At 32.1% G+C, this 25,909-nt stretch overlaps 1 protein-coding gene across 2 annotated transcripts in view; it reads right to left on the reverse strand.

Moving 5' to 3' along the window:
* LOC126892962 (uncharacterized) overlaps window positions 1–22,719 on the reverse strand; it is a 40,348-nt gene extending 17,629 nt beyond the window's left edge. Inside the window, exon 1 of one of the 2 annotated variants that reach the window (XM_050662907.1) lies at window positions 22,414–22,719. In XM_050662907.1, the coding sequence (XP_050518864.1) occupies window positions 22,414–22,623 (210 nt within the window). In that variant the 5' untranslated portion in view covers window positions 22,624–22,719. Of the gene's footprint in view, window positions 1–9,547; window positions 9,782–22,413 lie in introns of those variants that run through there. The other variant, XM_050662908.1, reaches the window with a different exon arrangement.
* Between the last annotated feature and the right edge of the window lie 3,190 nt (window positions 22,720–25,909).

The following is a 25,909-nucleotide window of genomic DNA, read 5'->3' on the forward strand; positions in this document are numbered from 1 at the left end:
ATTAATATATTTATTTATTATTTTACTATTGTTATTATCCCAGACTCTTTGAAATGGGATTTAAAAAAATAATATCAACATAAATATTTTACTTAAAAATAAAAGGTCTGGATTCCGCTTATGAAAAAAAAGTTGATTAATGGCAAGCTGAAAATTTGTTAATAGCTTAAGGGTGTCTAGTCGGATAAACTTTGATATATGGGAACACTGGAACAGGGGCAGTTTTAATTGTGGAAGAGGTTAAAAATTCGGAACGGTCAGACCACGAAAATGGCACATTTATTTTGTCCGACAAAATAGACTTAAACTCTCCGAACAGAGATTAAACTCTCATGCAAAAATCAGACTGCTATTTATCACCTGTCATAATTCCTGTCATTTGACATATTCTACATGTTCCACTCATTAAAACGCCCATTTGGTGATAAATAGCAGTCTGATTTTTGCATGAGAGTTTAATCTCTGTTCGGAGAGTTTAAGTCTATTCTGTCGGACAAAATATATGTGCCGTTTTCGTGGTCTGACCGTTCCAAATTTTTAACCTGTTCCACAATTAAAACTGCCCCTGTTCCAGTGTTCCCATATATCAAAGTTTGTCCGACTAGACACCCTTAAGCTATTAACAAATTTTCAGCTTGCTATTAATCAACTTTTTTTTCATACGCGGGATCCAGACCTATAAGTTGGATAATGCAATTTATCTTTTATTTTTACTACCATCAATAAAAAATTATCATAATGTATTACTTTTAACACGTTTGTATATTTGTAGAATAGGTACATTTTAACTCATTTAATACTTCCTGTATGGGTGTATCGTTTTGAAAACGTAGGGAAATTCTTGGAGATTCGTATTCGTAATCAGTAATTCGATATTCATAATCAGAGCATTATTTTTTGGTAATCAGAAAAAGTTATTCACCCACTTTCAATGTCAAGAGTTAAGTGTGAAAAATAGATGATGTTTGCGTCTAGTTCAACCAGATCACTTCTTATGTAAATATTATGATTACAAATACCTTTTCAAGGAAATATTATAATAAAACTTAATAATTGTTTCTGGCTGATGTGAGATTGCACATTCAGTTTGCTTCTGTTTTTTGTTTTTATAGGTTATATGTAACTTGAAGTAACTGAGTTCTTTAGAATATTTAAAAATCAGAAAAACACGTTCAAACCCCCCAAACCCCATTAAAAAACAGTTTTTTGGATTTTTGAAGGTGATCAACGTTACAGAAAAATCTGAAAAAATTAGAAATATAGTGTTTGATAAAATACACAAGACTAAGAAAAAATTAGATCTGCAGCTATCCCCAAAAAAAAGTTATATACTTTTTCTCAAAAAAAAAAAAATTTTAAAATTTTTTTGAGGTTATGTACACTCAACCTACAGGTCTATAAAAAATAGACGTGTTTTATAAAACCCTTAACTATGCGTGTAAATTTTTTAAAATTTTAAAATTGATTGCATCCCACAAAAAAAATAAAATTGAAAAGTAAAGTTTTTGAGGGTGGGGGCAGGGAGAAGGGGGTGGTGGGTTAAAATTACGATGAATCTTATGTCTTAATCACATAAAACTTAAAAAAATGAAAAAAAATTAAATTCTGGTAATTAGGGAGGGTATGTTTTAATTTATGTATCCCGTCCATAAGTGGAAAGTTTGATGCCACTGAAAAGTGACGGCACAGTGTTCAAACGTTTTCTTTTAGGTTCTACTATTTAAGTTATAGGGTCCCGTCGTGCCTAAAATGATTAAGAATTTTCACCTATAGCGGCTCTTAGTCTATTTATTACCACTATTAGAAAAAAATACATTGTTTAAAAAATATTTAATAATTTATGAGATATTTAATTTGTTTATCAAATGTTACTATCTCTTTAATTGCAAAAACGCGGTTGTTACCAAAAGAACATAAATCTGCTTAAAATCTCATTACTTTTATTTTTATATATTTTCGATAAATGTATTGATATATTCAAATTTTAATTTAACTCCCCTCTAAAAAAATGACATTTGAAAATTGTTCTAATTTGTTTATAATTTGTTTTTTTTTTAATAACGTCATGGGGATTAAACATTTTGAAATGCTGTTTTGTAAATCGGGTTCCTGGGAATTTTTCACATATTGACAAATTTTTTTGTCGTTTTTTCTTCTTTTTTTTTTCTTTATAGTAAAAGATATAGTTTTGCTTATAGAGGGGGTGTCGTTAAAAATATCCAATCTCTGAGTTGTCGATTCTAGACCTCAAAATATTAAGATTTAACTAAAATCACTTAAATAAAATATGGCTCCTTATTGAGTTACAAAGTGTTTTATTTATAAATTTAAAAAAATATTTTTGCTCAGTATTTTAAAACTATTCAACGTATCCTTTTCATACTTGGTAGAAAGTGTAAGTACTATACATCCTATGAAATTAGTTCTCGAGATATTTGAAGTTAAACATGTAACTGCACAGTTGTTTAGTTATTTAGATTAATATATTGTGTCTCTTAATTTTTAGTTTCAAATATCTCGAAAACTAATGATTTTATCGTTAAGAATGATTAATATACTTTTCAGTCTTAACGATAAAATCATTAGCTTTCGAGATATTTGAAATTAAAAATTAAGCGGCCCAAAAGATTAATCAAAATAACTGTGCCGTTACATGTTTAACTTCAAATATCTCGAAAACTAATGACTTTATCGTTACGAGTGAAGATTAAGTTATTTACATAGAGAGTATTGGAGAATCTAAAAATTGCGCTAAAATTTTGGGAATTTGGGAAGGGTCAACCATTTGCTTCCCCTGTCGAACGCCTCTGGTAATAGCCGGAAACCTGTATTTAACATAATTTCATATAGTGTATAGTACCTACACTTTCTACCAAGTATGAAAAGGATACGTCGAATAGTTTTAAAATACTGAGCAAAAATAATCTTTAAATTTTTAAATAAAACACCCTGTAACTCAATAAGGAGCCATATTTTATTTAAGAGATTTTGGTTAAATCTTAATATTTTGAGGTCTAGAATCGTCAACTCAGAGATTGTATATTTTTAATGACACCCACTCTATAAACAAAACTATATCTTTTACTATAAGGAAAGAAAAGAAGAAGAAAAAACGACAAAAAAAATTGTTAATTAGTGAAAAATTCCACGGAACCCGATTATCGAAACAGCATAACAAATTTTAAATAAATTAGAACAATTTTCAAATGTCATTTTAGAGGGGAATTAATTTAAAATTTGAATATATCAACACATTTATCGAAAACATATATAAAAATAAAAGTAATGAGATTTTAAGCAGGTTTATGTTCTTTTGGTAACAACCGCGTTTTTGCAATAAAATATATAGTAACATTTGATAAACAAATTGAATATCTCATAAATTGTTAAATATTTTTTAACCATTTTTTTTCCTTAATACTAGTAACATGTCGCATCTTCTCCTATTAAATAAAATAATTTATCGTGCTTATTTAAAACGCAAAAAACATTTTTTTTGCAAATTTTATTTTTAAATTTTATATATAATTATTTAAATAAATAGGGGGTCAAATTTAATTTAGTAAGTCCTAGGTGAAAGATTTGTCCTTCAGCTTTATAAAAAAAATCCCTAAAGACCTTCATTAAAATATAAATTACCTCAGCAGTTAACAAAGTAACTATTGTGCAAAAATGACCACTTTTTAATTATTTAAACAATGATCCCCTTATATGATTTGGATACTTTCTTGAAAATATCTTTTGTATTCACCTAAACTTTGATATAAAATTTATTCCAACCTGTACGGATTTACATTTTGATTTACATGTAGTGTAATCTTATTTTACTAGACTATATGTTTAAGACGTCAAACTAGATTATGCATGGGAGCAGGATACAGCAATAGATTATTATTATTGTATATCTTAATTCTGTGGCTTTCTGTTTCTTTTGAATTTAATATTGACCAACCAAAATGCAAAAAATTGAAATTGGCCATTTTGACACCAAGTCACATAATGTGGTTTAATGCTAAAAGGGCCAGTGTCAATTTTTTGCATTTTGTTTGGTCAATATTAAATTCAAAAGAAAGCTGTACAAAAAAAACAAAAATTTGACATTGGCCCTTTTAGAACCAAGTCACAGAATTATAATTACAATAAATGTTATGCGACAATCTGTAACAAAGAAGATTGTGGAGTGACTAACCGCAAGTGAATCATAATATCTTAAAAAGAAATTGGCAATCAATCCACCAGGATTGGAAAGGCCCGATGAAGATTACAAGAGAACATAAAAAAGACCATCGAACTGTATTTCTAATGAGGCATGCAGCTAAGATTTTTATGCGAATAATTTATAGCCGAATTCACAATAATTGCGAAGAATATCTGACTCGTTCTCAATATGGTTTTAGAAACGCTACAGGCACCAGGGAAGGAATTCTGGGATTGACACTGATGGAAGAAAAGTATCTTGAGGTTCAAAAACGGCTGTATTTGTACTTTATCGATTATAGAAAGGTTTTCGACCGCATCAAAAACGAAAAATTGATCGAGGTGCTAAAAGAAGTAGAGTTGGATGGACACGACATAGGACCACAGTACCACACAGGATGCATTCGAACGGAGAGAGGAAACACCAATTACATAAACACAGAACGAGGATTGCGTCAAAGGTGCAATTTGTCCCCCCTATTCGATGCATATGCCGAATATACAGTGAGCACGTAAAGGTTGGAATAAATTCATTTTCTCGAGAATGGACGATTTTGGAAAAAAATCCTGAGACAGGTCAATTTTTATTTTTAAATTACGATTTTTTGGCATATATATCATACTAGTGACGTCACTCATCTGGGGGTGATGACGTCATCGATGATTTTTTTAAATAAAAATAGGGATCGTGTGATAGCTCATTTGAAAAGTAATTCAATTGTCTATTCAGTTATATAAACAATAACATAAATATTTATACAGGGTGTCCAAAAAATTTTTTTTAATTAAATTTATTGAAATAAAAAGAAGAATGTGTGTAATTTATTTAATTCAAAATACATTTTACTGCTATCATAAAACATGAAAAAATTTTTATTTGGCAAATAAATATTGTTTTTTGCTTAAATTCAATATTAAAGCAGCCACCCACCAGCCTCGTGACAGTTTGAACATTTAATGTAAGTGAAAAGCCACGAATATTTTTCAAATAAACATTTTTTTCTGTTTTTTGAGAGAAGTAAAATGTATTTTGAATTAAATAAATTACATACATTCTTCTTTTTATGCCAATAAATTTAATCCAAAAAATTTTTTTGAACACCCTGTATAAATAATTATGTTAGTGTTTATATTACTGAATAGACAATCGAATTACCTTTCAAATAAGCTATCACACGACCCCTATTCTCATTTAAAAAAATCTTCGATGACGTCATCACGCCCAGATGGGTGACGTCACTAGTATAATACATATATGCCAAAAAGTCGTAATTTAAAAATAAAAATTGACCTATTTCGGGATTTTTTACAAAATCGTGCATTCTCGAGAAAATGAATTTATTCCAACCTTTACGTGCTCACTGTATAATCAGAGCTTCTCTTGAAGGTCACCCTGAAGGTGGTAGAATCAATGGAATCATCATTAACAATGTAAGATATCCCCATGACAATGTAAGATATCCCCAATGTAAGATATCTCCCGTAGTATTAGCGGAAACAGAAGACCAACTAAAAATATTGATGAACATATTATCAAAAAAAAGTCACAGGCTGGACTTGGTCATTAACTTTTCCAAAACCAGTATTATGGTATTCCACAAAAACTCCCATGAACAAATTACACCAAATATACAACTAAATGGTGTCACCCTTTAGTTGAGGGTGTCTAGTCATCCATTTTTTTAAAATTAAATTAATAGTGTAAATCTTCTTCTTTCATAAACTATCCAAAGTATTACTGTAACTTCATCATTTTCTGACTTATAGTGTTGCAAAAAAAATTAATTTGGGATAAACAAATTAAATAACTTTTAAACTATTTGACCGATTACTTTAAAATTTAGGGTATGACACCAGAAGTCTCAGCATTCTGTGTAATAAGAAGGTTCTAAGTTAATTTTACATAAGTTATGAATATTTATAAAAACTCAAAACTTATGATTTATTTTGCAATTTTCTAAGTAACCAATAAGGATAGACATATTTAGTCTATTCTTTCACTGTTTTTGCTGTAAATTTTAAAGAACCACTTGGATTGACATGAAATTTGGCACACGCATAGCTAACATGTCATAGAAAAAAAGTGACACGGTGCCGATGTGTGCTTTTGTCCTGTGAAAAAATATATGTTCAAGATAGGTTCCGAAATGGATAAACTGACTAATTTTAAGCAACTTTTGTTCTATAGAGTTTTTTCACCAAATCAATACTTTTCGAGTTATTTGCAAGTGAATATTGTTCATTTTTCAACAAAATAACCACGTTTTTAGACGGTTTTTCGCAAATAACTCAAAACGTGAGCATATTGTCGAAAAAAATATTCTTAGCAAAACTATAGCCTATAAAAAAGTGAAAAAAATGGTGTATATATTAGGTCCCTATACCTAGCAAAAGCAGAGTTATAGCTAAATAAAAATAGGTTCATATTCGAAAAATTCTGAATAGAATAATTCAATCTGAAATATCCAAATAATGAAGCATTCTTGGGGAAAACACATGACAACTTTTTTAAAGTGTTTAAAAAAATATATATTTCTCTTTTTATAAAAAAAAATTCGAGCATCAAATCTAAGCAAATTACGCTCAAAATAAAGTTGGTCCCTTTTGTTTTGGCAAAAAAAAAATCAGGAAGATAACCCCCCAATTAGCAACTTAAATGAAATTAATCGTTACCGCTTCACAAGTTACTTTACTTATGTTGTGTTTATATGATCTGTAAGTTTCATCGATTCAAAGTGCTTATTTTTGAAAAAAAATTGGTTTTAAGGAAAAATTTTTAAAAATTTTAATTTTGAAAAAAATGCTTTTTTCAAAATAACTTAAAAATTGTTAGAGATACCAAAAGTCTTAAACAATAAAAACGTCGGCTTTACTTTTCTGAATATTTTGTATTTTTTTGTTTTTCTTTAAGACAAAAATTGGTCAAGATTCGGTGTTTCTAAATTTGCATACACTCGTGATAAGTGACTCGTTCAAGCCCTTTTAACTACAGCTCTTTCAAAAATGAGGACTTTGAACCGATGAAACCTACAGATCGTATGATCAATACATACGCGAGTAAAAAGCTTGTAAAGTGATAACAATTAAGTTCATTCGAAATGCTAATTAGGGGGTGATTTTCCCGATTCCCTACCAAAAAAAAGGGACCAACTTTATTTTGAGCGTAACTTGTTTACTTTTGATGCTAAAATTTTTTTAAAAAACAAAAATAAGCATTTTTTAAACACTTTAAAAAAGATAAAATGAGTTTTCCCCAAAAAAGTGCTTCGTTTTTTGGTTATGGCACGTTAAAATATACGATTTGGAATTCGACGAATATGAACCTATTTTTCATTAGCTATAACTCTGCTTCTACTAGATACAGTGTCCTAATATACAGAGAGAGTCTGTAAAGTGGAATAAATTCAATATCTCAAATACTAATTGTTTTTTTGGAAAATGCTCAGACCCGTCGATTAGTATTTCAAATTGTCCTTTTTGACATTCAATAATAATGTATACAGGGTGTCCCAATTTAGAGATATGACGTCATCGTCGATTTTCTTAAATGGCAACACTGTCATTTTGATAGCTAATTTGATAGGGTTTGTAAAGTTATACATAACTGCAAAATATCAAATTTTTATTCTCTACCATTTACAAGATAATAGAAAATAACAAAGTTATATCTGTAATTTGGAATATATTCAATAATTAAAATACTAACTGTTTTTTTGAAAAATTCTCAGACCCGTCGATTAGTATATCAAATTGTCCTTTTTGACATATAATAATAATGTATACAGGGTGTCCCAATTTAGAGATATGACGTCATCGTTGATTTTCTTAAATGGCAACACTGTCATTTTGATAGCTATTTTGATAGGGTGTGTAAAGTTATACACAACTGCAAAATTTCAAATTTGTATTCTCTACCATTTAGATGATAATAAAAAATAACAAAGTTATGAAAAAGAAGTAATCAACTAATAATTGAATTTAATTATTTCAATAAATTAAGCAAAAACTCATAATGTTGCCCTCAATTATTGTCAAATTGTCAATGGGCAACGTTATGAGCATTTTCTTAATTGAAATAAATAAATTCAATTATTATTTGATTACTTTTTGTTCTTCATAACTTTGTTATTTTTTATTATCTTGTAAATGGTAGAGAATAAAAATTTGATATTTTGCAGTTATGTATAACTTTACAAATCCTATCAAATTAGCTATCAAAATGACAGTGTTGCCATTTAAGAAAATCGACGATGACGTCATATCTCTAAATTGGGACACCCTGTATACATTTTTATTGAATGTCAAAAAGAACAATTTGAAATACTAATCGACGGGTCTGAGCATTTTCCAAAAAAACAATTAGTATTTGAGATATTGAATTTATTCCACTTTACAGACTCTCTCTGTATACACCAAGTTTTTCACTTTTTTATGTGCTATATTTTTAATAAGATTTTTTTCCCACCAAATACTTACTTTTTGAGTTATTTGCGAAAAACCGTTTGAAAACGTAGTTATTTTGCAGAAAAATTAACATATTCACTCGCAAATAACTCGAAAACTATTAACTTGATGAAAAAACTTTATAGAACAAAAGTTGCTTAGAATTAGGCATTTTATCTATTTCCGGACTTATTTCGAACATATATTTTTCACCCCCAAAAGGGGCTGAAACACTCCTAGGGCAAAAGCACACATCGGCACAATATCACTTTTTTTCTTTGACTTATTAGCTATGTGTATGCCAAATTTCATGTCAATCCAAGCAGTTCTTTAAAATTTCGAGGTTTGGCAATATTTTACCTTCAAAGAACATACTAATTCAGCGAACGCCATATTTAAGTTTTTTATATGATTTATGAGTTTCTTACTTTCAAATTTGTTTAAAATGCTTAAATTTTTGGTAATACACCAAAAAAGCGAAAATTTACCGTTTTTTGATCTTTATTTGTTTATAACTATGTATATCATCAAAATCTGTTGCAGGTAACTCAAAAACCATACTACTCAAAAAAATGGACACATATCCTCATCTGGTCAATATCATCAAAATTAGAAAGACGTCATATCTAGGACATATAATGCGCCATAGGGAATTTCAGCAGCTCCAGGTAATATTAGAAGGCAAGATCGAAACTAAAAGGGATATAAGAACAAAGAAAAAATCTTTTCTACGAAAAATCAGAGATTGGACCCACACAACATAAAACGACTTAATTCATCAAGCCCAGAACAGAGAGATATTTGCCATATTGATCGCCAACCTCAAAAGAGAAGGCACTTAGGAGCAGGAGGATAAAAAAGAAGTACCGAATAATGATAAATTACAACTAAAATGATAATCACTAACCTTCTTTATCCACTTTTTATACTTATTCCACACATCTTTACTCAAAATTTCTTCGAGGTATACTGCCCTCTGTTGAGGCTCCCCACATGGCACTTTGGACCTATTTAGATGCTCCAAATACAGCTCATTTAATTGCTCAAATGCATTGGCATCACAAAAGAAGAAAACAACAAAAGCTGCGACAATCACTTTACAAACAAGAGCCATGGTTGGTTCTTCAAATTTAAGTTGTTGTTGAGATTTGCTCTGTTTTTATACTATAGTAAAAAATGGAGTGGGTTATTAAATATTGATATTTAGATTTAGAGGAAATTCCGAGAAGCTTATGATTCATTTCATCTTATGTTTGATCTCCGCCGACAAACTTGCCCATGCATGGGGGTAAAATACCTTGATAGATTATTATACATTCTATATTTTAATTATAACGACAAATAATTAATTGATGACGAAAGTCATCTGTTATGTTAGTATAAAAATTATTCTCATTATTATGTATTATGTATTAAAAAAACAACGGAAAATCTTTACAGAAAATTAGTAGATGAAATATATAAAGCGGCACAAGAAACTTTAGGTATCACAACGAAAAAGCCAGAAGTTAAAAATTACTGGCGGAATGATCAGCTAGAAGAAATGAAAAAGCATAAACAGGAAGTATACCATAAATGGCCAAATGACAGAGAAAACGAGAATAAAAAAGTGAATATCGGCAAGCACGAGACAAATTCAAAACCGAAGTAGGGGAGCCCAAGCGGGGATTTTTGCAGTTACTCGAGCGCGTCAGATTATTACATGAAGAGAAACCTTGTACCCTGAAAACGTACCTCTACCATATATTGGCTCTTAATGCAGGTGCGTTCGTTAAGGATGGCCTAAAAAAATATACCCTTAGAAAAACTCGAAATCGTCAGATTAAGATAAGATAAGTTAAGTACATACAAAACAGTGTATATTTAAAAAATCTGACGATTTGAACGGGTAAGGAAATGGGCGAGTCCCAAAGTTTCACAAGAAAACAGCGAATATTTCGCGAAATGAATGACAGATCGAAAAACAAAAAAATACGTACTCAATATTTTTCAAAAATCTATTAAATGATACCAAACACGACTTCTGACGGAGAGGGGTGGGGTTAAATTTAATATTTTAAATACGAATCCCGCGATATCTCGCGAAATGAACGTCAGATCGAAAAACTGAAAAATACACTTATTCATTATTTTTGAAAAATCTATCGAATGGCACCCCACGGAGGTAGGGTGGGGGGTTACTTTAAAATCTTAAATGGGAGCCCCATTTTTTATTACAGATTTGGATTCCTTACGTTAAAATAAGTAACTTTTTTTCGAGACATCATTTCGAATTATGGATAGATGGCGCTATAATCTAAAGAAAGGATTGTTGGATTAAATTAAAAATGGACAAGTCCCCACTAAAATGGAAAACTTTACTTAACTTTTTTTGGTTTTAGAACCTGCTCTTCACAACCCAATAGGTCCCCAAAGCGCTTGAGTGACTGCACAATTAGCATACTTTGCTCCCCTACCATAATATATAAACGTTAAAAATCAAAAATGAGAAGACAAATGTCAGAAGTTGGACAGTGGACACATATATCGGAGGGAGAAAATCTAGAGAAGCTTGAAGATTCATAAATAAATAAGAACCAACAAAATAGAATACCTGCAGAACTACTTAAAAATGGTACTGACAAACTATATAAAATAATATCAGTATTAATTAACAGATTCTTAAATGGAGAACCGGTACCACAGACATGCAAAGAAGGATGGAGAATATCTATACATAAGAAAGGTAGTACAAGATCCAAATAACTACAGAAGTATTACCGTAACTAGCACACTAAGTCGACTGTATAGTCCAGAGAAATAAGGTTTTTGTCGGGACACTTGAGCAGCCAGGTTGCAAATGGATTTTTTGAGTACTATATACCTAATGGTAGGGGAGCCCAAGCGGGGATTTTTGCAGTTACTCGAGCGCGTCAGATTATCATATGGGGAGAAACCTGGTACCCTGTAGATGTACCTCTACCATATATTGTCTCTTAACACAGGGGAGTTCGTTAAGGGGGGCCCGAAAAAAAAAATCCATCCTTAAAAATACTCGAAATTGTCAGATTAAGATAAGGTAAGTTAAGTACATGCAAACGAGTTTATATTTAAAAAATCTGACGACTTGAGCGGGGCGTAAGGAAATGGGTGAGTCAAAAACTTTCACAAATTAAAAGCGAATATTTCGCGAAATGAACGTCAGATCGAAAAACTAAAAACTACGTTTTCAATATTTTTTAAAAATCTATCGAATGATACCAAACATTACCCCCCACGGAGAGGGGTGGGGATGTAAATTAAAAATTTTAAATACAAATCCCGCGATATTTCGCAAAATAAACATCAGATCGAAAAACTGCAAAATACACTTATTCAATATTTTTGAAAAATCTATCGAATGATACCAAACACGACCCCCCAAGTAGGTGGGTGGGGGGTTACTTTAAAATCTTAAATAGGAGCCCCAAATTTTTATTGCCGATTTGGATTATTTACGTAAAAATAAGCAACTTTTATTCGAAACGTTTTTTCGAATCATGGATAGATGGCGCTATAATCGGAAAAAACGATTGTTGGAAATGGAAAATTAAATTAAAAAATGGCAAGCGCCCACTGAAATGAAAAACTTTACTTAACTTTTTTTGGTTTTAGGACCTAATAATCACAACCCAATAGGTCCCCAAAGCGCTCGAGTGACTGCACATTTAGCATACTTTGCTCCCCTACCATAATACATTATAAATACAAAAATGCCCGTCACAGTTCGGACGAGAAACTTAGTTATTAACAAATAAGGGTCAAAAATGGCAGTTTTTTCGTTTAAATCGCTACAGGTAAAAATAGGGTAATTAAATATCTTATTTATAATATTCTTATTTTTGTAGATGAGCCAAGGTTTAAAATGGCCTCTTTTGAATTTTGGTCCGATCCTTTTTTGTTTCGAAAATTGCAAAATAAAACTAAAATTTCAAAAATAAAAAATGTGCTATAACTTTTGCGAAAATGGCCTTAAGACTTTCATATTGCACCAAAAGTTGAGTCAAATATTCCATATAATGCACACAAAAATTTTAAGACGATTCGTCAATTAGTTTAAATTTTATTCAATTTATTTATCGCAAAGAGCTTTTTTCGCAATGTGATTGTTCAGAAAATAATAATGACATAGCAATCCTGTGGAAAGCACATGCAAGAATAATAGTTATATTTTTAAAGTATTGAAAAAAATCATTAAAAAGTCATTTATATCACTCCGAAAAATGTTTAGTAAAATAGAGTCATTTTTGGCTTCTAAACAATTTGAATAACTTTGTTAATATTGACTATAGAGTAAATCTACTTTAGGATTTCAAAAGCTGGTATTTTTATACGAATTTTCAGAAAAATCTTTTTGCCTAGGTTAATTAGGCTCAAAGTTAGCCACTTTTATTATTTAATTCGCAGTTACTTCTATACACATCAAATTCTCCTGTAACAGTGTTAGTTACCATACTACTCCGAAACGGCTTGGCCGATTTTTATAAAATTTTACACGTTTATCCTGTAGGACGTTGAAGAGATTTTAATCTATTTTTTATACTCATAATTTATAAGGGGGTTGCCCACCTGACATTTTTTTATTTTTTTGGACAAAATTATCTACCTTAATTTTATATGATGTAGAATTAAAAAATAGATACAACCCCTAATTTTCACTCTTCTATCACCAACTCCTATTTGTTAATAGCCATCTATATATTTACATCTATAAAATTCTTCTGTCACAGTGTTAGTTTCCATACTCCTCCGAGACCGCTTGACCGATTTTTATGAAATGATATATGTATATTCGGTAGGTATTAGAATCGGTCGTAATCTATTTTTCATATTCCTGAGTGATAAGGGGAGTTTCCCCTAACATTTTCTAATGTTAGGTGGGGTTGTGTGTACATAACGTACTCTCTCTATAAGACTACGAGTACATACAAATTAAAAAAAATATAATCAAAATCCATCAACAAGTTTTAGCGATATTAATCGCAGCATATATTTGCAGAATCAGTTTCATTTTTTGAGTGCACGTATTTTAGTAATTCTCCTCCGCCGACCACGAATTAATTCCGTTCGGACGCCATTTTTAAAGCTTTATTAACCACTCTGTTAAGGTTCAAAGTTTACTCAAACTTTTACTCATAACCTATATATCTTCAACTTCAAAATGGCTCTAGTTAGGTTACTTAATTGTTATAAACAAAGTAGCCGTCAATTAGCTAAAAAAAGTGGCTAACTTTGACCGTCATTGACCTAGGCCAAAAGTTTTTCTTTGAAAATTCGTATAAAAATACCAGTTTTTCAAATTTCATTGTAGTTTTAGCCTACAGTCAATATTAACAAAGTTATTAAAATTGTTTATAAGCCAAAAATGACTCTATTTTAGCAAAATGTTTTCTGAGTGATAAAAATGACTTTTTAATGATTTTTTTAAATGCGTTAAAAATATGACTATTTACCTTTCATGTTGTTTTCACAGAATTACTGTATCATTATTTTCTGAACAATAACATTGCGAAAAAAAAGCTCTTTGGGATAAACAAATTGAATAAAATTTAAACTAATTGACGCATGCATCGTCTTAAAATTTTTTGTGCATTGTACCGACTGTTTGACTCAACTTTTTATGCAATATGAAAGTACTAAATTCATTTTTGCAAAAGTTATAGCAAATTTTTTATTTTAGAAATTTTAGTTTTATTTTGCAATATCCGAAGCAACAAATAATGGGACCAAAATTCAAAAAACGCTATTTTAAACCTTGGCTCATCTACTAGAAGAAAAATATTATAAATAAGACATTTAATTACCCTATTTTTACCTGTAGCGAGTTAAACGAAAAAACTCTCATTTTTGACCCTTATTTGTTAATAACTAAATTTCTCGTCCAAACTGACGGACATTTTTGTATTTATAATGTATTAGGTATATAGTACCCAAAAAACCCATTTGCAACCTGGCTGCTCAAGTGTCCCAAACATGGTAGGTATATTTTTGCCTTATTTCCCTGGTGTAGTACGGAAGAATTCTAAATTCTAAAAGATCTAATATGCGAAGAGTACCTATGAGATCCATCCATACTAATGAGATGAACAAAGCGGCTTTACAAAAACATTTTCTGTATAGCTCAAGTAATAGAAAAATGGCTGCCAAGAGCCCAAGAATTGCATTTACTCCTGGTATATCTGACGAAGGCATATGCCACGGTCCCAATTAATAGACTATGGGAAGTACTAGAAAAGATGAGTATAAATGTATCTATTATATAGGCACTCAAATAACTATATAGAAAGTCGACATCCAAGATTAAAAGCGGAAATAAAATATCAAAAGGTTTCCTGGTCACTAAAGGGTTAATGCAAGGATGCTGTATATCGCCAGTATTATTCAAAATATATATTGATGAAGCCCTTGGACAATGGAAGAAGATGTGCAATGGAATTAGACTATCGATAGGAGATACAATACTCTACACGCTGCACTATGCAGATGACCAAATTGTCATTGCAGAAGACAGGGAAGATCTTGAATATATGACAAGGAAACTAATAGAGCAATATAGAAAATGGGGTCTGGAGGCGAATACAAAAACACAATATCTATGCGTAGGAAGGGAAGAAACAGAGAACCTGAACCTGGAACAGCAGACAATTACAAGCTGCAATAAATACATATATATATATATATATATATATATATATATATATATATATATATATATATATATATATATATATATATATATATATATATGAGAATAAAACTAACCAGCACAGGACGAAACGAGGAAAATATCAAAAAAAGGATAGTAAAGTGAAAACAGGGGATAGGAGCCCTGAATTCGGTACTGTGGCAAAAAATATAAGAACCGAAAATAAAAAACTAATATACTAAAAAACACAATATTAAAACCAGTGTTAACCTATGGAGCTGAAGTCTGGCAATTAACCAAAAAGTAAGAAGATAAATTACTAGCCACTGAGATGGATTTTTGTAGAAGGTCAGCAAGAAGATCTAGACTAGAACACATAAGAAACGACGACATTAGATAACAAATGGAAATAGAAAGAACAATCATAGATGACATCGAAAGACAACAGCTAGTTTGGTACGGACACGCAAGACGAATGGAGGAAAGGAGAATCCCCAAAAAAGTGTTAGAATAGACCCCCACAGAAAAACGAAAACGAGAAAGATCAGCAACTATATGGATGAAGGGCATCTCCAAGGCGATATCCGAAAGAAATCTAAGAGAGGAAGACTGCCACAATAGAAAGGAGTGGCGATTAGGAACCGAAAGGCGTATAACGCTACAAAATCAATATAATATATATGTATTAAAATAATAAAAATCTGTGGTGCTTATCATCCACACTAGGTCGGGCAGAAATAAACAAAATCAAAAGTAAGACAGGAATAGAAACGTAAGACAGAAAAGAAATTATTGAAGTAATCGAAAGCTTTTACGTAGAACTATTTACCAACAAAGAATCACCAACTGATCAAATAATAAAACGATTAGAAACAAAAGTAAAATAGAATGTGTTTGTACTTTGTACGCACGTAAGAAGTTATACTTCTATTATTATGATTTCAACCAAATTAATATACTTAACAGGTTATTTGTATTTTATTTAAATATTAAACTAACTTTCTTTACCACTTTTAAAAAATTTTTATTAAAACGATACCAAAAATTAAAAAAAAAGTATGAATCGTCCGGGATTTGAACCCGGGACCTCTTGATCTCCGGTCACACGCTCGACCACTGAGCTATATCCCTTTTGCTTTGACAGGTTACAAGATTTCTCATACATACTGACAAAAATACAAAAATACTTTAAATATACTTACTATTATTATAAATTATCTTATTCCCGAGGAAAACAAATCCAAAGTTACAAAAATTATAATAAATAATACATTTACTAAAAACACTAATATATTCTTTTCACACCTTTTCTTGCACTGATATATTTATACATAACTTGAAAGATTCAGCAACTAAACGGCATACTCTCTGTGTGCGCATGCGCGCAGTATTATGAAATTTTACTCTCAATCGCGCCTAAAGAAGTATGACTTCAAAAATGTGAACTTAGAACTTCAACCAGAGATAAGCAAGAGCAAGACGGAGGTGAAAACGGCCGTAAATGAAATGAAAAATAACAGAGCCCCAGGTAAAGATGGAAATATAACGGAATGGAAATGCTAAAATATGGAGAAAAACCAATTATTAATTTACTCCACACCATGATGAATAAAATACTTAAGAAAAAAATGATCCTCAATGATTGGAATGAGTCAATTACAATTCTGTAACACAACAAAGGTGAAAAATCTTATTTAAGTAATTACCGATCAATAACCCTTCTCAACACGATTTATAAATTGTTTACAAAAATAATATCAAACATCTTAACATCAAAATTTGACGGGTATTAATCAAAAGTACAAGCAGGATTTAGGAAAGATTTTAGGACCTGTGACCGTGACCACCTCTTTACGATGAAGATCTCTATAGAAAAATCCAACGAATATAACATACCGATTTTCATCGCTTTTGTTGAATTTGAAAAAGCCTTTGACAGTGTTGAGCACTAGGCTATAAAAAACTCACTACAGAGTAGCAGACTAGACTGCCGATACACATAATTAATAGACAACATCTACAGAAACGCTACAACCAGAATAAAACTGCACGAATATGCAAACCCTATAGCGCTAAAAAGAGAAATAAGACAGGGTGACAACATATCACCGAAGCTATTCATTCAGGTATTAGAAAATTACAACAAATTACAATGGGAAAATAAAAAAATCGAAATAAATGGTCAATACTTGAGTCACCTTAGATACGCTGATGACATTGTCCTGTTAGTCAACAGTGTAGAAAAACTGAAAAAAATGCTCGAAGAATTAGAACACCCGGCAAAAAAGTAGGTTTAGGAATGAAACTAGGCAAAACAAAGTCGATGACAAACACAGAATAAGATATTGCTATCATAATTCGAAGAAGTGAAATAGAACAAGTACGAGAATACATAGATTTGGAGCAAGTAATAAAAGCGAGCAGAGAAAATCAAACAGAAAAAATTAAAAGACGTACAAGATTGGCATGGGCGGCATTTGGGTTTGGAACGAGAGAGGCACTGTTTGGAATGAACGTACTTGCTCAAAGATGTCGAGATATATCTCTAGACATATACTGTTGTTTTATTGACTTTCAAAAGGCATTTGATCGTATTAAGCACTCTATATTGATCGAAGCTCTAAAAGGCATTGGCTTGGACAGCAGAGATATTCGGATAATTGCAAATTTATATTGGAATCAAACAACGTCAGTTTTAGTAGATGGTGTGGAATCACAGGCTCCTAATATTAAAAGAGGAGTACGGCAGGGATGCCTCTTGTCACTCCTGCTTTTCAACGTTTACTCCGAAAGAATTTTCAGAAAAGCACTTTTTGGAAAAAAAGAAGGAATACTTGTGAACGGTGAAGTCATCAATAATTTGCGATATGCGGACGATACAGTACTCCTAGCTTCTACTCAAGAAGATCTGCAAACACTACTTGATAGTGTCGTTGAGAGTTGTAGGGAGGCAGATCTGGATCTGAACATACGGAAAACCAAAATACTCGTAATAAGTAAACAACAGCATATAAAACCGTCTATATATGTAAATAATACTAAACTTAAGCCAGTTGATAAAATCGTTTACCTTGAACAGCAATTAAATTGTAACGCAGAAAGTCACGGCGAAATTAGATCTAGGATAGAGCAGGCTAGAGCCGCTTTTATAAGGATGTCCAAGGTGTTATGTAACAGAGACATAAAATTGGCATTGAGGATCCGCCTACTTCGCTGCTACGTGTTCTCGGTCTTACATTACGGTGTCGAGTCCTGAGCTTGAGGCTTTCGAAATATTATGGTGCTATAGAAGAATTTTAAAAATTTCCTGGGTGGAGAAGATTCGAAGCTTCACAATACTAGAACGTCTTAGCAAGACTACTGAGATCATAAAAAGCATTAAGCAGAGAAAGCTGGAGTATTTCGGACATGTAATGAGAGGTCCTAAATATATGTAGGTTGCTACAAAATATTATGCAAGGAAAAATAGCAGGCAAACGCAGTCCAGGACGAAGAAGAACCTCATGGTTGAAGAACTTACGAGATTGGTATGGTGTTGATACAAGCATGCTATTAAGAGTGGCCATGAGTAAAATTAAGATAGCTATGATGGTAACCAACGTTCTGAAAGGACATGGTACATGAAGAAGAAGAAGAAGGCATTTGGCAAATTGAGCTACATCCTGAAGAGTATGAAATTTGCGCAACATCTTAAGATCAAAGTCTTCAACCAGTGTGTGTTAGCAATAATCACGTATGAAGCACAAACTTGGACACTAACTAAGAACAATATGGATAAACTTATAAAAACACAGAGAGCAATGGAAAGACAGATATTGCAAATATTGAAGGACAAAAAACGTAACGAGTGGATCCGAAATATTACAAAGTTGAAGATTGTTAGAGAAAAAGTAGCCGAATCTAAATGTAAATTAGCAGGGCACAATATCAGACACAGAGACGATATGTGGAACAAGGACTACCCTAGAGACCATACGAATACAAAAGAAGTAGAGAAAGACCACCGATGAGATGGGTTGATGACTGGAAGAGGCAAGGCGGTCCCAGATGGATGAACTTAGCTTAGGACAGACACAAATGGAGACAAGAAGGGGAGGCCTGTCCTAAAATGGATAACATGGGCTATGTTGTGAAAACAACAGTTATATTGGTTCGAATTTATGTACAAATATCGCTTTTCAATTTGTTGGGACAATGTGTACCATCTTCTAGTAAAATTTAAGAATTTTGTTTTTAAGTGTTGTGTTAGGCACAAAAGATAAAACGGACATATGGTTGCTGTTTAGCGTATTCGGTGGTCGCAAGGGTATAAACATGTGTGGATGTGGATACGCTCTTGTTAAGTGTCATTCAAACCCTTAGCGAACTAAGAAAAACATGTGAGACGACCTTTTTCAGGCAGCAAAGTGTAAATTAAGATATTATGCAGTTTTTAGAAGAGCAGTTCCTTCTGAGGGTCCAAGGCGACTAGTTCGTGTGTTGCTCTGTTTTTCTCCCGCTCGCAATAATTACCTCGCACGCTAAATTTTAAGACGGTACCTAATGTGTATAATAAAGACTTTCTCTTTCGCTACTAAGACAATTAATCGTTAATTCCGTGCATTTGTTAAACTCGTTGTTGTTAATAAATGTTTTGTTCGCTTAAATCTTTTATTTTTCGTTTGCACAACCCTTCATACCGTGTTTATTAGTAACTATAAAACCGGAGCAAATAAATCTGAGAACCAGTTGCCCTAAAAGTTCACTAGTTTGTTAATATCGAAGTAATCTCTGCTTCAGGTATCACAGGTATCACTGATGTCGTTGAACGTATAGCCAAGCTGAAATGGAATTGGGCAGGTCACATAGTGCGACTGAAAGACTCAAGATCAGGGGTGGGCAAATACTTTTAAGCGCGGGCCAAAATGAAATTTTCAAAATGTCTCCCAGGCCGGAAGACTATACCCAGTATGTACGCTAATGTTTTTGGCGGAGGTTTTTCTCTGCCCAAGAAATTTTTTTGACAAAGATACTAAAGTATCATTTTAAACTAAAGCATTTGGAGAAAGACATTTGACTGTTAATAATAATAAATTGTCTTTCTGGTGTGTACATGCGAACAATTTGTTCCCAGTAAAATTACGAAATTTTTAATATGGTTCATTATACAGTGCGCTGGAATAAGTGTTACCCCTCCCTATTAACTTATTTATTTTTAGCACATGAGCAAAACGCTCGGACAAGTCGATTTTTAAAACAATCGTAGCATATTCTGCCATCAATGTTTCGAACTTTATGTGAACCCTCTTCGGGTGACAGGCATAACTTTGATTTTACGGTAATACCGTAATCTTTCATATTGCGTTTAAATTTTTTCAAAAATACTTATTAATTTTCTCAGGATCCGCAAAAATGAATGCATTTAAAAATAATTCGACCTGAAATTTTGCGTCTACGCTCTCAAAAAGGATTTAAGTATTATACATTTTTGTAATCAGTATTTCAAAAGCTTTTAAATGAGGTATCACATGATGTACTTTCCCATTTCAAAAAAAATCAAACTTATGACTGTCACCTGAAGAGGGATCACGTAAAGTTCGAAACATTGATGCCAGAATATACTATGACTGTTTTAAAAATCGACCTGCCCGAGCGTTTTGCTTATGTGCTAAAAATAAATAAGTTAATAGGGAGAGGTAACACTTAATCCAGCGCACTGTATTAAGCCATAACAAGGATCCAGATAAAAAATGAACTTCAGAAATTCGATCAAGAATAGAGTAATCAACAACAGCCTTTTTGAAGATGAGGAAATTTCTGAGCAACCAAAGATCCAATCTGCAAATCTAATATCGGATGGTAAAATGTTATGTCAAGTCAACCATCATAGACGAAATTCAAAGGAGACAACTGATCTGGTGTAGTATGGTCATGTACGATGTCAATGGACGACGACAGGCTGCCAAAACAAATTTTAAAATGGACGTCAAGGGAAGAAGGAAGAGAGAAATGCCGGAACAATCCTGGCTAGGCGGCATTCAGAAGGCAATGTCGGAAAGGAACCTTCACCCTGACGAATGCAACGACGGACGAAGCTGAAAACTGGCAACCGGAAGACGGAGAACGCTATAAAAAAAAACCGGGATAATAATAAAAAAAGTTATGTCCACTCTCTTCTTCTTTATTGGATTGTTAATGCTGACTTAATGAAAAAGCTGCAAGCTTTTGAGATGTGGCTTTTTAGGGGAATTATGAAAATACCGTGGACCGATCATATTACGAACGAAATGGTGTTACACAGAATGGAAAAGGACTTTTGACCATCATTAAAAGGAGAAAAACATAATTTGAAATTAAAAATCACACTAAATTTTCTCTTTTTCCCCCTCTGTGATAAACAATATAGAAGTTTTTAGGAACTTTCGGCCCTCGGTAATAATGTAATATTTCATTCTGCGTTTAAATTTTCCAAAAATACTTATTAGTTTTCTCAGGATTTTAAAAAAATGAATGCATTACGCTCTTAAAAAAATCGCTTGCTAGATTTCTCAATGGGCCGGATAAAGTAAGCAAAAGGGCCGGATCCGGCCCACGGGCCGGCTTTTGCCCACCCCTGCTCAAGATGGACCAGAAAACTAATTGACTGGCGCCCAAGAGAAGACGAACGCAGCAGAGGATGACCACCAACATGCTGGATGGACGACATTAACCGAATATCCAAGAAATGGCAACAAGAAGCCCAGAACCGTGAAGAGTGGCGAAGAAGGCAAAAGATAATAATTAAACCCTTTTCGCCACTGTTGGGGTGAGATTCAATAAAAACTCATACCAGGCTACTTAGATAGACAGATAGATTATGTTTAAGATGTCAAACTAGATTATGTATGGGAGCAGGATACTACAATAGATTATTAATTGTATATCTTAATTATAATGACAATAAATGTTACCCGGCAAACTGTAAAAAAAGAAGATTGTGGAGTGACTCATCGCAAGTGAATCATAATATCTTTAAAAAAATTGAGAAACATATTCAACCAGGAATAAAAAAGCTCGACGAAGATTACAAGAGAACATAAAGAAGAAGTATAGAACAATAACAAATCACAACTAAAATGAAAATAACTAACCTTCGATATCCACTTTTTATACTTATTCCATAACTCCTTGTTTAAAATTTCTTCAAGGTATACTGCCCTCTGTTGAGGCTCCCCACAGGGCACACTGGAACTATTTTCTCGATGCTCCAAATACAGCTCATTTAGTTCCTTAAAATCTTTGCCGCCACAAAAGAAGAAAACAACGAAAGCTACGACTATCACTTTACAACCAAGCGACATGGTAGGTTCTTCAAGTTTAAGTTGTTGAGGTGTGTTCTGTTGTTATACTATAGTGGCAATGAAGTAGGTTATTAAATATTTTTATTAAGAGAAAATTCCGAGAAAATTAACATAAATGCATTTTTAAATCTTGATTTATGAAAGACGACAATAGATAAGCGTATGCATGGGAGTAGACTACCGCAATAGATATTGATTACAAATAATTATTGTAAATCTTTCATTAGTGCAGTCACTGAAGGTTTTCACCTCCGATTTCGTTGAGTAAGATTAGTGACTAAAGTACATAAGAAAGGTAACTTTAATATTGTATGTAAGAAAACATGTTTTGGATGAAAGTCATTACGTAATGAATATAAAAGTAAATTAAGAGGAAACAGTAGCGATCAAGATTGCGGCTGTAATTTTGAATATTTTTTCAAGATATTTGGCACACGTATTCGCAATATAATAAAGAATGGCCTTACAGAGCCCAATTTGAAAAATATATTAATATGTGGAAATTACTCTGTAATTAAATACAATATTAAAAAAACGAGCCTGTGCCGCCATTAAGAAGAACAAAAAAATACACTTTCTTCAAATAAACTTTTTTATCCGATGCCTAGATTTTGTGTCATTTTGGAACTACTCAAATTTTTTATTTCATTAGTAGTTCCAAAATGGCACAAAATCTAGGCATCGGATAAAAAAGTTTATTTGAAGAAAGTGTATTTTTTTGTTCTTCTTAATGGCGGTACAGGCTCGTTTTTTTAATATTGTATTTAATTACAGAGTAATTTCCACATATTAATATATTTTTCAAATTCGGCTCTGCACCGCCATTCTTTATTATATTACGAAGACGTGTGCCAAATATCTCGAAAACATATTCAAAATTACAGCCGCAATCTTGGAACGCGTTTTGGCTATCTGTTGATCGCTACTGTATCACCTTAACATAAAAAATCTGAGTAAATCAAAATTAATGCTACGTATTTCCTTCTCTACGTTTTATTACACTGTCCATGCGATCTTATTGTTTCTTACTGATTCCTGAAGAATAGCTTCCCACTATTCATCATCTAATGCAGTTTTTAGAATGCTTATCTAATGACAGTGACTCCGCCACTGTCTTATCTGTTTCAGCTTATCCCATAGGTGCTCTATGGGATTTATATCCGGACTTAATGGATGTCAGTCCATTATTGTTATTTTTGATTATTGATTAATCAATTTAATTCAAAGTAATTACTAGCTTTTTCTGAAAATACCGACATTGATCATTTTATGATTACAACTTTATAGGAAAAGAAGGCTCATAATGCAAGAAAAGATAGATGGCAGAAGAAGCATCGGAAGAAGGCGAATTTCATGGCTGAAGAACCTGAGAGAATGGTTTGGATGCAGCTCAAAACAACTATTTAGAGCTACTGCCTCAAAAATTAAAATAACAATGATGACTGCCAACCTCCGTAGCGGAGATGGCACCTGAAGAAGAAGAAGAAGAAGAAGAAGAAGGAAAAGAAGAAAATGGGTTCACGATATCAACCTAGAAAGAAGAGAATATGGCGAATTTCATGCATTAATGCCAGAATTACGAAAAGATGAAAAAATATTCTATATTTATTTTAGAATGCCAATAAATTGTTTCGATGAACTTTTGCACCTTATAGAAAATGATATACGAAAATCAGACACAGATTATCGAGAATCGATTTCCCCTGAAGAGCGATTGGTCATTACATTAAGGCGAGAACAAAAAAAAAATAATAAACTATTTTAAATATTAAATATAATTTAATCAACATACAATAATAAAATTCGCTTCTCCTCAAAACATTGAGTCATAGCATCAGTCTTTGTACTTATTAGGAAAAAATGGATTTATTTGTTGTACGCGTTAAATGAGTGGCAGTGGCGTAGCGTGAGTGTCGGCCGCCCGGGGCGGAGGACAATTTTGCCGCCCTCTTATTTAGGTATTTTAATTTATTGTATAACATTACATACATTAATTATAGAGAACTTTTCGGCCAGAACGTTCATCATTATTTTGCATTATACAGGTTGGATTTTAAATAAAAAAGTTTATCTACGTTATACAATCACGTTTATTAATACAAAAATTCTTTTACATTAATTAATTAGATACATTGATACAACTTAGGTACAGCTACGGTTACGATCACTGAATAGTTTACACCATAATTTTTATATTGTAATACTGTAAAGTTGCAGTGTCGTACGGATCTGATAAATGTCAAAGTCAAAAAATTTCAAAAAGTCAATACTTGTCAAAATTTCGCGTGTTGAAAAATAAAATAAATCGATATCAAACTCCTCCAAAAAAAACTTCTTTGTATACTTTCCATTTTGTTATTTTTTTTATTTAGCTTAAATCCTCGACAACTAATGGCCCTTGGCATTTTTGTTAAATTTTGTAAAATATATTTATATTATTTTGATCTTTTAATTTTAATCAACCTATTCTAGGTACACCACTGGTAACGTCACTTTGACGTAAAAGGTGCGTTTAAACGAGGTGAAATTAAAAAAAAAATTGGCTCCTAGATACGTAAGCCTGTAAACTATTCAATGATCGTAACTGTACCTATCACTTAAGATTAGGTACACCTTGACGATCGACCAAATTAAATAATATCAATTTTTAATTAGAACTAGAACGATACTATAATGTTATATTTTTATTTCTATTGAAAAGTAATATGAGTATTTGTTAGAATTAAAAACAAAACTTCCGTCTTCAATTAAAAATTTATACGTCTACCTTTTTTAAGAGCAAAGTCTTTTGCATCTTTCGCATCACACACCTCTTGCTCAATAGACAAAATAGCCAAATTAGTTAATCTTAGCCAAGCCGCACACCAAAGAAACATGAAACGAAAAACATGAAACATGAAACGAAAAACATGTTTCATGAAACTAAAACACTGCTAAACAAATCTCAAAGTCCGCCTACCAATGAAACGAGTGTGATTCATGCTCATGACACATTTTTATTTTCGGAGAGTTTCATAAATGGCCGGACGTATATTTATTTAGCAGTGGTTTATTTCCATGAAACGTAATTTACGTTTCATGTTTCTTTGATGTGCGGTCGGGCTTAGAGTACTAATTGTCGATCTTAAACAATTTTGAAAAACTCCTCTCACAGCTGGCCTTGCTTATAGCACAGTGAAAAATATTCGGAACATTATTAAAATATTGGGCAGAGTATCTTCCAGCTTGGATTTAACAATAAATTTAAATAATTCAAGTGAGTCTGCATTAATCAATTTCGTTGCCA

Source organism: Diabrotica virgifera, chromosome 9, assembly GCF_917563875.1.
Source record: "Diabrotica virgifera virgifera chromosome 9, PGI_DIABVI_V3a".
NCBI lineage: Eukaryota > Metazoa > Arthropoda > Insecta > Coleoptera > Chrysomelidae > Diabrotica > Diabrotica virgifera.